Source organism: Nannospalax galili, unplaced genomic scaffold, assembly GCF_000622305.1.
Source record: "Nannospalax galili isolate Female #2095 unplaced genomic scaffold, S.galili_v1.0 scaffold1176, whole genome shotgun sequence".
NCBI classification, from domain to species: Eukaryota; Metazoa; Chordata; class Mammalia; order Rodentia; family Spalacidae; genus Nannospalax; species Nannospalax galili.
The window spans coordinates 1,628,503-1,640,866 of NW_008338883.1; the positions used below are offsets into that span (position 1 = coordinate 1,628,503).

At 43.3% G+C, this 12,364-nt stretch overlaps 1 protein-coding gene across 1 annotated transcript in view; it reads left to right on the plus strand.

Moving 5' to 3' along the window:
• The window catches only part of Susd5 (sushi domain containing 5), a 66,746-nt gene that overhangs the window by 5,291 nt on the left and 49,091 nt on the right, over positions 1-12,364 (plus strand). The window contains exons 2-3 of the mRNA XM_008833432.3: positions 2,368-2,545; positions 8,069-8,187. Coding sequence (XP_008831654.1) covers positions 2,368-2,545; positions 8,069-8,187 — 297 coding nt within the window. The remainder of the gene's footprint in view (positions 1-2,367; positions 2,546-8,068; positions 8,188-12,364) is intronic.

Sequence of the window (12,364 nt, forward strand, 5' to 3'; positions counted from 1 at the left end):
CCTTGAACTAACAGATCCGCCTGCCTCTGCCTCCTGAGTGCTGCTACTACAGGCGTGCGTGCCACCATGCCTGGCCTTGTTATCACCCTTTTGAAGGAGAGACAGCCCCCACTTGTTCACTTTCTTTATAGTTTGCCTTTCCAGTCTATTGATTTCTGCTCCATACTTTCCTACTTAGTTAGAAGCTTTGATTTCTGAGAGCTTTTTTAGGTTTTACAAATTGAATCTCAGCTCACTGATCAACTCCACTTCTTTTGTTTGTTTTGTTTGTGAGACCTTGTCAGGCCTGGTCTGGTCTGTAACTCACAGAGATCTGTCTGCCTCTGCTTTCCAAGTGCTGGCATTAAAGGCGTGCATCACCACTTCCAAAGATACTTCTTTGAACCTGAGCTTTGACACTCACTGTCAGTTTCCCTTACACCCCTTCTCCATAGCTTTGTCTCTTTAATTAAATGTTTTTATTTCAATTCTGGTTATTTCTTTGAGCACAATATTCATTAAGAAGTATACTTTGAGCTGGGTGTGGTGGCGCACACTTGTAGTCCCAGTACTGGAGAGGCAGAGACAGGTAGATCTCTGAGATTAAGGCCAGCCTGGTTTACATATTGAGTTCCAGCTGGGGCTGCACAGAAACTCTGTTTCAAAAAGACCGAAAAAAAAAAAAAAGAAGAAGAAATGCTGGTGCCAGCCGGCCAAAACGGACAGTACCTGAAAGGGGGAGTGAGGATTGAAAGAAAGGAAAGGAGACAGAAAAGATGCTGCTTGGGAGGACTCACAGTGAATACTGCAGCCTCGGTTTATTTCAGTTCTGCCTTTTTATACACAAGAACTCAAATAGTTACAACTGCTGTATTTCCCCACCTGTATCTGAGGGTCAAGCAGCGGTCAGATCAAAGGCTTCCTTGATCTTTTTGTTTACCACTATTGCCTCAAGGTCAGGTATTGTGAGGCTCTCCAGAAACACCTTCCTCCTGAATGGGCAGGTTAAGTACTGGTTTGCATGACACAAACTCAGTAAACGAGGCTGCCAACAGCTCAATGATTAGCGGCTCCCGACAAAGAAAGGAAAAAAAAAAGTATATTTTTGTGGGGGATGCAGTTAAGAACACTTGGTGTTCGTTTTTGTTTTCGTTTTTGTTTTTTTAAAATTTTATGTGGATGAGTGTATTGCCTGCATGTATGTGAGCGCACCTGTGTCATACAATGCCACAAAGGTCAGAAGAGGACTTCGGATTCCCCTGGAACTGGAGTTAAGGATGGTTCATAACTATCATATGGGTGCTGGGAATCGAACCCAGGTCCTCTGCAAGAGCAGTCAGTGCTCTTAGCTGCTGAGCCATCTCTCCAGCCCCCCACTTGGTGTTCTTGTAGCTGGGCATGTCTCAGCACTTGGGAGGCAGGCCTGGTCTACATAGCAAGTTCCAGGCCAGCTGGGGCTACAGGGAGACCCTGTCTCAAAAAGTCCAGAAAAAAAAAAAAAAAGAACACTTGCTTTTCTTTCAGAGGACCTGGGTTCAATTCCTAGCACCCACATGTCAGCTAACAGCTGTCTGTAATTCTAGTTCTGAGGGATCCAGCATCCTCTTCTGGACTCTTCAGGCATTGCATGACATGGGTACACTTAATATACATGTAGGTGAAACACTCATACACATAAAAATAAAAATAATAAAATAGAATAAAATTGTATATTTTGTAAAATGCACAAAAAACAATTTTCATGTTACTTTATTATTGGGAGGCAATATTACACAATGATTAAAACCTCTCAGATGCTCTGGCAAGACGGTTGGGTAGGTAAAAGTGCTTGCCCCCCAAGCCTGACAACCTGAGTTCAATCCCCAGGACACACAAGATGGAAGGAGAAACCCAACTCTGAAGTTTCCTCTGACCTCCACTTGCAAGTGGCACACCATGGCACGCAAGCAACCACACAGACACACATCCATAAATAAATAAAGTGTAATAAATTTAAAAAGCAAAAGACCCCGCACAGGAAGCCGAACTGCTTGGTTTTGTGTCTTAGCTATGAGGTCTTGAATAAGTATTACTGCCAAGCCTTAGCTATAAAATAGAACAATAATACTTATATTATAGAGTTAACATAAGAATTAATATGATGAATATTTATAAATTCATTTGAATAAAACTTGGTCCATAGCAAACACTCTAGAAATAGAGCAGAAATGCGTTAAACCCCAGCAGAATTGTCAGCACCTGGTCCAGGGATACTGTGTTGTGGGAGTACAGAATTTGGGTCTTCATGCAGTTGGGCAGCTGTGGCTCCAACAAGTGTGTGCAGACATGGAGTGTGCTATCATATTTCCCTGAGCCTCACCACCCACCTGTTGTGCTTGTCCCACACAGGGAAGCTCTTTGTATTGGAGTCTCAGAATGGCTCTCAGGGCCTAGAGCTGGAGGCAGCTCGGCTGTCCTGCAGGAGCAAGGGTGCTCACCTGGTGTCTGCTGAGGAGCTGAAGAGGGTGGTCCAGGACTGTACCTTTGCTGTGTGCACAACAGGCTGGCTGGCTGATGGATCGCTTGGGTAAGTCAGGACTGCTACAGGAAGTGTGCCTTTCCAGCTCCCCCAGCTGCTCTTCCTAGGTATATATGGGGCTCACTAATTGTCCTTTGGGGGTAGTGAGGTAGGCAATGTGAAGTGGTCTGTGGCTTCTAGAATGTTCTGTTGTCTATTTACATGTGCCTGTGTATGCGTGTGCCAGTGTACACATGTAGAGGTCATAGGACGACTTTTGGAAGTCAATTCTCACCTTCCAACTTGTTGAAACAGGGTTGTTCTTGTTTCTACTGCTACACTGCATACTCCAGGCGAGGCTGGGCTATGAGCTTCCAGATGATTCTCTTGTCTCAGCCTCCCATCCTGCCATAGTAGTGCTGGGATCACAGATGGATGCCATATTATCCAGCTTTTTATGTGAGTTCTTGGGACTGAACTCAGGTCTAAGCACCCTACCTGCTGAGCCATCTCTCTAGCCCCTGAGGCATGCTCTTGTTTTGAATTTTCATAGAAAAACATTTTCTGGAGTTCTACCATAGTCTCTCCTTCTCCTTTGTTATTTTGAATTTTCTCTTTGAGCTACAAAAATAGTGCATATATGTTATAAAACTGCAAACGATTCAGATATGCATAAAGCAAACTTCTCACCTCAGCAGTAACAGTGGTCATTGTGTGGTGTATTCTTTTTAAAATTTTTTACTGAATTTTTGAAATTTTCATACAATATAATTTGATGGTATTTAAGTATTCTTTATCTCCTTTCCTGTGGATTCTCATCACTCTACATAAGAGTGTGGGACCGCCTGGGCGTGGTAGCGCATGCCTTTAATTCCAGCACTCTAGAGGCAGAAGCAGACAGATCTTGGTGAATTCAAGGCTAGCCTGGTCTACATAGCGACTTCCAGGCCAGCTGGGGCTATAGGGAGACCCTGTCTCAAAAAAGACCAAAAAAAAAAAAAAAAAAAAAAACCAAAAGAAAAAAACAAAAAAAACTGTGGGACCAAGGTGTTCATGGCACTTCTACTAAGAGGTGTGCTCTCCTCTTAATCAGAGAGAGCATGGTATTCGTCTGTTGATAATACAAGAGTGACAGATACAATGTAACTTCTAATGTTGGATAGAAAAAAAATCCATGTAGCTTCAAACTGATTTCTGGAGCCACTTACCTTTGTAGCCTCAGATGATACTATAGTTTGAATCTAAAGGGTCCCCATGGGCTCTTGTTTTTGAACACTGATTCCCTGCCCGGTGGAATCTTTGTGGAAGGGGCCTATGGCACCTTTAGGAGGTGGGGTCTAGCTGTTGTAAGTAGGTCACTGGGGGCTGGCCTTTGAAGATTACTAGCAGGACCTCTAGTTCCTTTCTCTTTCTGTTTCCTGATCCTCTGTCCTGTAAACAGCCACTGGCATAAGTTTCTGTCACCTCTGACTGAGCCACCCCTACCACACCATCCCTGCCATTGTTACTGTCTAGGGGTCTTGATTTGGTTCATCTTCTCTGTCAATTAAAGAATTAAAAGGTGGGGCTGGGGAGATGGCTAAGCAGTTAAGAGCACTGACTGCTCTTGCAGAGGTCCCAGGTTCAATTCCTAGCACCCACATGGTGGCTAACAACCATCTGTAACTCCAGTTCTAGGAGATGCATCACATTCTTCTGATCTCTGTGGGCATTGCACAACAGAGGTGCACTTACATATATGCAGGCAATATACTCACACACATAAAAAATAAATAAAGCCTGGAAAGAAAGAAAGAAAGAAAGAAAGAAAGAAAGAAAGAAAGAAAGAAAGAAAGAAAAAAAGAAAGAAAGAAGAAAGAAAGCAAGCAAGCCAGCCTGGTCTCCATAGTGAGTTCCAGGCCAGCTGGGGTTACAGGGAGACCCTTCCTCAAAAATAATAATAATAAATAAAATACCTTTTAAAAATAATTAAAAGGCAGAAAGACTCTCAGACACAGCAGGCAACAAACTTTATTAAAAGTGCAGAAGTACAGATGCTCACACGAAAGCACACAGAGAGAAAGAGTTTCCACAAGTGGATGGGGGATTCTGAAACCAAAATCCAAAGCCACACCTAGGGGGTGTGGACCTAGGTCTTCTAAAAGTTCTTGGTGGTCTAGGGAAGGTCACATTCCCCTAATTTTGGATTGGCCAATTTAAACAAAGAAGAAAGGGCCAATAAGCCCACAGCTCTAAGCTAAGCTGTATCCAGGACAGGCCTTGGACTTATCTGGACTGGTCTGGACCAGTCAGCCAGAAGGGGCCCTTGCCAATGGAAGAAAAAGCAGCCAGGCCTTTGTTTCAGGTGAGGAAGAAGCCGGAAGTGTGCCATCTTTGCTGCTTATCAATGGGCCCTTTCTCTGCCAGTCTGCCTGTCAGGGTTCTGCATGACTCCTAGTCCCTCTCCATGATGGACTGAAAGATCTCTGAAACTGTGGCCCCAAATAAACCCTCCCTCGTTTACATTGTTGGGTGTGTTGCTCACACCGATGCAAAAGAAATACAGACACCGTGTAAAGTCTGGCCAAGTTGAGGTGTCTACTCCATGAGAAGACTAGAGCTCTTGGAGGCACCTCAGATAGGGCCACTTGCCAATGGCCTAACCAGAGATCTAGCCAGTAGCCAATGTTAACTGCCAGAAATGTGAGTGAAGCTGCCCCCAGCTGGTTCCAGACCGCAGCTGTTGAGATATCATCAGCCTATGAGTCTTCCCTGCTCAGGCTCCAGATGTAATAGCGACAGTAATTCCCACGTGTGCTGAGTTCCTGACCCATGGGATCCTTAAGAGAAATATTTCTTGTGACTAGCTTGGTGAAAATATTCCAATATTGCTTCTACCTGTTCTGTAGATATTAGAGATGATACTGGAATTTCAGGGCTCCTGATATCTAGATGAATCCATAAACATCTCTTTTAAGGAAGATAATATTACTCTAGGCTTCAATTTATTTCAACAAACAATTTTCTTTTAGCATAGGATTTCTCAGACAATACAAAATAACCAGCCACACTAGGGGACAAATAAGAAGAGTAAAATTCAGGAGAAATAATAGCTAATAGACATTCCATATATTAGCTTTGGTAGATACTGACTTTAATATAACAATCCTTAAAATGTTCAAAAATATAAAAGGCAAGGAGAATTTTAACAGCATGAGAATCTATAAAAATAACCAGATGAAAACACTTTAGAAATAAAAAACACAATAACTAAAATTAAGAATTTAATAGATAGCAGGCTAGAGATAGCAGGCTCAGTGGTTAAGAGCACTGGCAGCTCCTCCAGAGGACCTGGTTTGGTTTCCAGAACATGGCAGCTAACAACTATCTGTAACTCTAGTCCCAGAGGATCTGACACCCTTTCTGGCCTCACAAGCATTGTAAAATATGGGTACATATGTGTACATGGAGAAAAAACATTCATACATATAAAATAAAATAAATAAATTTAAAAAAAAAGAATTTAATGGATGGATAGAAGAGCTGATTAAAAAGAGCCAAGGAGCAGATTAGTGAGTTGGAATCTATTTCAGAGGAAGATATGTAGACTAAATAACAGTGGGATAGCAATAAAACTTACAGAAAAATGAGTAAAGAAAACAAAATGTATGTAATCAGAATTCTAAAAAAAAGAAAGAGGAGCTGGGAAGATGGTTCAGTAGTTAAGGGTGCTTTGCTGCTTTTCCAAAAAACCCCAGTTTGGTTTCCATCACCCAAGTTTGGCAGCAACTGTCTGTGTCTCCAGCTCCATGGGCTCCAACACCCTCATCTGTGTTCTGAAGGCATCTGTACTCAAATGCACATAGCCACCCATACACAGACACACACACACGTATTCACTTACACATAATTTAAAGAGAAAATAAAATCTTTTCAAAGTGGTGGTGGTGGGATCTAGAAAGATGGTTCAGTGTTTAAGAGTGCTTTGCTACTCTTGCAGAGGACTTGGGTTTGGTTCCCAGCACCCACACGGTGGCACACAACTGCCTGTAATTGCAGTTCCAGAGGGAGCTGATGCTCTCTTCTGGCCACTGTTGGTTCCTGCGCTTATGTGATCCACATAAACTCACCCAGGTGCACACACCTAGACATAATTTTTTTAAAAACCTTAAAAAGGAAAGAAAAGGTGCACGTCTTTAATCCCAGCACTCGGGAGGCAGAGGCAGGCGGATCTCTGTGAGTTCTGGGCCAGCCTGGTCTACATAGTGAGTTCCAGGACAGGTGGGAGTACAAGGAGACCCTGTCTCAAAAAGACCAAAAAAAAAAGGAAAAGAAGGAAAGAAAAAAAGGAAAATGGGAAAATGGCGTCAGACCCTATGACAATGACCCAAGACCGAGGAACATCAGAACACCGATTCAGAAAGTCCCATAAAGCCCAAGAAGGAGAAATAAAAAGAAATCGTCAAATAAGCACATCATAGAAAGTCTGATGAGAATGAAAGCTGGAGGAAGAGGCAGACAAAATTAATAAAAGAAAAACAGAATTTGCTTACAGAGGAGCAGAATACACTCATAGAAAAGCACAAAAGTGACAGCTTCAAAGTGCTGAAAGAAAATTACAGTCAACCTAGAATTGTACCTCAGTAAAGATATCTTCCAATAGTAACAGTGAAATTAAGACATTTTCAGACTGAGAAATGATTAGGGAATTATTTCAGGAGGCAGGAGGAAGATGGTGCTGGGAACTGAACTCCCATTTGTAGGAGTTACAGACGGTTGTTAGCTGCCTTGTAGGGGCTGGGAACTGAACCCAGGTCCCTGCGAGAGTAACAAATGCTCTTAACCACTGAGCCGTCTTTCCAGTCCCAGATTTTTAGTCTTCTACCTTGCTAAATGAAACCTTATAAAAACTCAAATAAGGGGCTAGTGAGATGGCTCAGTGAGTAAAGGTGTTTACAGCCAAGCTTGAGGATCTGAGTTTGATTCCCAGGACCCACAGGTAGAAGGAAAGAAACAACTCCTGCAAGTTTTCTTCTGGGTTCCACACATGCATTATGGCATGAGTTACCTACACATATATGCACACAAAATACATAAATAGAATGTAAAAATAAGTAAATAAACAAATTCAAACGATTCCTTGATGAACTTTTCCATAATGAAAAAAAAAATCAAATACTGGAAGATATCAGAAATGTATTGCCTCTGAATGTTGAATCAACACCTATGGCTTCCCAATTCTAGCCTCGCCCATCTTCCAGAACGTAGAGCTCTGTTTGGGGAGAATGTTTCCACATTGGTGCTTTCAGCCAAAGCTCATGAATCACCCAAATCTCTGCTGATTCAGAATCAACAGCAGAAAAGAATTCTTTTCCATTTGTTTTCAACCCAAAGTTCTCCTCGATGGGTGTGGTGGTGCACGCCCTTAATCCCAGCATTCAGGAGACAGAGGCAGGCTGATCTCTGTGAGATTGAGGCCAGCCTAGTCTACAAAGGAGTTCAGCCTGTTCTACCTAGTGAGTTCCAGGCCAGCTGTGGCTAAAGCAGAGAGACCTTGTCTCAAAAAGACCAAAAAAATTTCTCCTAACCAAGTGTCCCCTTTATCTATTTCAGGACAACTGTGTGTAGCAAAGGGAGTGGTGAACAGCAAATCACGAGAGCTGTTGATGTGAGAATCGACAGCAATCCTGTTCCTGGTGGCATGTACAATGCTCTTTGTATCAAGGATGAAGGTCAGTGCCATCATCTTTGTAAAGGTCATGGAGGGTATGAGTGGCAGCTGCTATCATGGGGTGGGCTGTCTGGAAGAATACACTAAGGTTCAGATTCTCTGAACATGCTTTATTAAGAAATCTTCCCAAGGTGACTGGAGAGATTGCTTAGTGGTTACACACACTTGCTGTCCTTGCAGAGGATGGGAGTTCAGTTCCCAGCACCCACGTTGGGTGGCTCACAATTACCTGTACTTCTAGCTCCAGAAGATCCATTGCTTTCCTCTGGCTTCTGCAAGCACTACACTCATATGTACAAACCCATACAGATATACGCATGTACATAAAATTTAATAACAACAGTAATAAAATAAATATTTTTTAAGTCTTCCCAGTGGACAGGAAAGACAGCCCAGTGGTTAGGAGTGCATACTGCTCTTGCAGAGGAGCAGAGTTTAGTTCCTGTGTTAGGCAGCTCACAACTACCTGCAACTCCAGCTCCAGGGCACCCAGCACCCTCTTCTGGACTCTGTGCACACCTGCACTTACACATGCATACACAGATAGGGCAGTGAGGAACTGGACAGGAAACTGAAGGTGGTACAATCTTAAGCAGAGTTCACAGAGATGGTGAGAAGCTACCTTTGACCTTGTTTCTCCAGGGATCTCTGGAGTGCACATGTATTACTTACTGTCTGATTGCTGTGACAAAAAGCAACAGAAGGGAGTAAGAGTTTATTTTGGCTCACAGTTTGAGGGTAGAGTCCGTCTTGCTGTATGGCAGCATGAGGTCGGATGTTGTGTCTGTATCTGGAATGCAGAGAGAGATGAGTGCAGGTGCACATCAGACCCCTCTTATTCCCAGAGGCCATGGGAAGTTGCCACCCACTTTGAGGGCAGGTTTTCCCTCCTCAGTTAAACAGTTCTGGAAATGCCTTACAGACACACCCAGGTGTGTCTCCCAGGTGATTCTAAATCCAGCCAAGTTGCCAATGAAAATTAATCCTCACATTATGTGACCATGATTTTCCTGATTGAGATGAGGAGGCTGGAGTAGTTATACCACTACAACTGTCAATCACTGGGATGTCTAAGAAAATATAAAGTCCCTGGCATCTGACTTTTAGTTTGCATAGGTACAAGTTTCTGGGCTCTTGAGTGCCACCCTCCCCAAAAGAGGTACAGGTGCCTACCAGGAGCCCCCCATGCCTAGGAACAGTCCAGGTCTCTAGTGAATGGGAAGAAAGCCCTGGCAACATCTGCTACAGTTCCTGATGATCACAGCTTAGGTTTCAGTTTCTCTTCATTGTGAGTGGCATACATAAACCCCTCCCCCAATCTCTTTTCTCAAAAAAGAAATTTATAGGATTTAGGAAACTGCTGGTAGGAAGGAAAATTTAACTTCCTTTTGGAAAAATCAGCCAAGAAGTAGGGAGAAAACCATTAAGCCGTTCCAGGCAGCATTTCATGAACACAAAAGTAAGTAGATCCTCATTATCAGAAACATGTGCTGGTGAAGAGGGCTATTCATGTGAATGGAGAAAACACCAGCTTCTTATTCACCAGTCACAGAAATAGACACAAGTTCTGCCTGACTGCAGACTGGACTTCACTGGGAATTATTGCAAAACACTGCTGCCCAGGTGCCAGCCCTGGAGGCTCTGATCCAAATGTTCTGGGCATTGAGGATTTGTTCTTTTGAGACATGGTCTCATGTAGCCCAGGCTAGCCTGAAACTCATGATGCAGCAGAGAAAGACCCTGAATTCCTGATCCTCCTGCCTCTACCTTCCAAGAACTGGGGTTACAAGCATGAGCCACCATGCCTGACCATTGAGGTTTTTTAATTTTTAATTTTATGTGTATGAGTATTTTGCTTGTAAGAATGTAAGTGCACACTGTGTGTGTAATGCCCACAGAGGCCAAAAGAGGGAGTTCAATCCTCTGGAACTGGAGTTACAGACAGTTATTAGCTGCTATGTGGGTGTGGTGAACCAAACACAGGTCCTTAGTGAGAGCAGCCAGTGCTCTTAACCTCTCATTATCTCTCGAACTATTTCTCCAGCCCCATAGCTCTCCAATTTATGTAGTTCTTGAGCTAATCTTGACCAAACTCATTTACAAATCTATGGTCAGCTGCTGGGCTGTAGGTAGCTTTGCCTCTGGGGACCTATCTGACCAGCCAGCCAAGCTTCAAGGTCACTGAGAGACCCTATGTGGAAGGGATGCGGGAGAGAGTTAGAGCAGGACACCTGATGCCCTCCTTTGGCATCCATACAACTGCACAGGCATGTGCACCTGCCTACACACTTGCATGTACACACATATACACCACACACACGCACACACACACACAGACACCACCCATACACAGACACCACACACACACAAAGAAATGAATAAAATGCAGAGGATTAGAAAGACAAAGAAGGCTAGATAGATTTTCTAGCTTTCTAGATTTTCTAGATTAAAACAGGATAAAAAGACTTGATAATGAAATGCAATTTGTGATCCTGGATTGTATCAGACTAGAAAAAAATAACTATATTTGATGACAGTTGAATATGGATTGTAGACTGAACACTGTGGTATCAGTATTCGAATGCCCTGACTTTAGTAATCACTGCAGCCATGTCAAGAGTATGGTCTTAGGAAATGCACAGCAAGGCTTTTTAGCAGTAAAAGGGCATCATATCTGCAAACTACTCTCAAATGACTCAGAAAAGTATATACATATGTGTGTGTGTGTGTGTGTGTGTGTGTGTGTGTGTTGTGTGATTTTTTTCCTGGTGAGATGTGAGATGTCATACTTAGCTTCAGTTGTCAACTTGACACAAACCTAGAGTCACTTGGGAAGAGGGAACCTCAACTGAAGAATTTCCCAAATTAGATTGGCCTGTGGCCCTGTGTTGGGGGCATTTTCTGAATTGTTAATTGGTGTAGGAGAGCACTGTGGGCAATGCCATCCTTGGGCAGGTGGGTCTGGGGGTATAAGAAAACTAGCTATGAGCCTGAGGCAAACCAGTAAGCCAGCATTCCTCCATGGTTTCTGCCTCAGATCCTGCTTGAACTCCTACCCTGCAGTTTCAGTGATGAACTGTGACCTGGAAGTGTAAGCCAAATGAACCCTTTCCCCCCTAAGATGCTTTTGGTCTTGGTGTTTATCAGAGCAACAAGAAAAGCAGAACCAGCTGGATTGGGTGTGGTGGTACATCCCTTTAATTCCAGTATTCAGGAGGCAGAGGCAGGTGGATCTCTGTGAGCTCAAGGCTAGCCTGGTCTACATGGTGAGTTCCAGGCCAGCTAAGAAACAAACAGAACAGATGTAAACAAACATCTTCTCACTTCAGATAGGGCACCAATGACACCCAGTGCAGGTTGGTGAACCAGCCAAATCCAACTTGGTGAATCAGTGAGTTTACCAGGGCTATTTAATGTAGGAGGGTGGGTGACTCAAATGCAGCTGCAGCCCAGAAGCCCAGCGTAGCATGAACACTGACTCAGGAAAACTACATCCCTACACAACCTGCAGGCAGCCATACCGGAGAGACTCCTCTCTCCCTCAGAAATTGCTTATTGCTTCTATAACCCTGGGGCCTTGAGAGTTTTGTAGCTTTCTCAGCTTCCTGATCTCAGTAAGTTCCATGAACTTCCAGAGCCTCATGAGTTCTGGTTAGTTCTTATATGAACCTAGAGCCTCCCACTTCTCCAAGAGGGAATGTTTCAATTCACAGAAAAGGGCTACAGAACACCATGTGTGCACACTTTATGTGTGTATGTATGGCTAAAAATAGGGGGGAAGAAAAAAAATGGGGCAAAATGAATTTATGTTGATAAGCCTGGATAAAGGGTATTGGGAAATTACTTGTTCTTAAATTTTTTTTCTGTAACTTTGAAATTATTTGAAAATTTAAAAACTTTATGTGTATGAATACTTTGCCTCCATGTATATAACTGCGCCATGTATATGGAAGAAGAGGCCAGAAGAGGGCGTCAGATCCCCTGGAACTGGAGTTATGGACAGTTGTTAGCTGCCGTGTAGGTGCTGGGAATCAAGCCCATGTCCTCTGCAAGAGCAGCCAGTGCTCTTAACCACTGCGTCATCTCTCTAGCCCCAAGAATCCACTTTCTATCAAGGTAAGACACTGAGACTGTGTCTCAAAGACCATAAAAGCAAAATAAAACAAATAAATAATAAA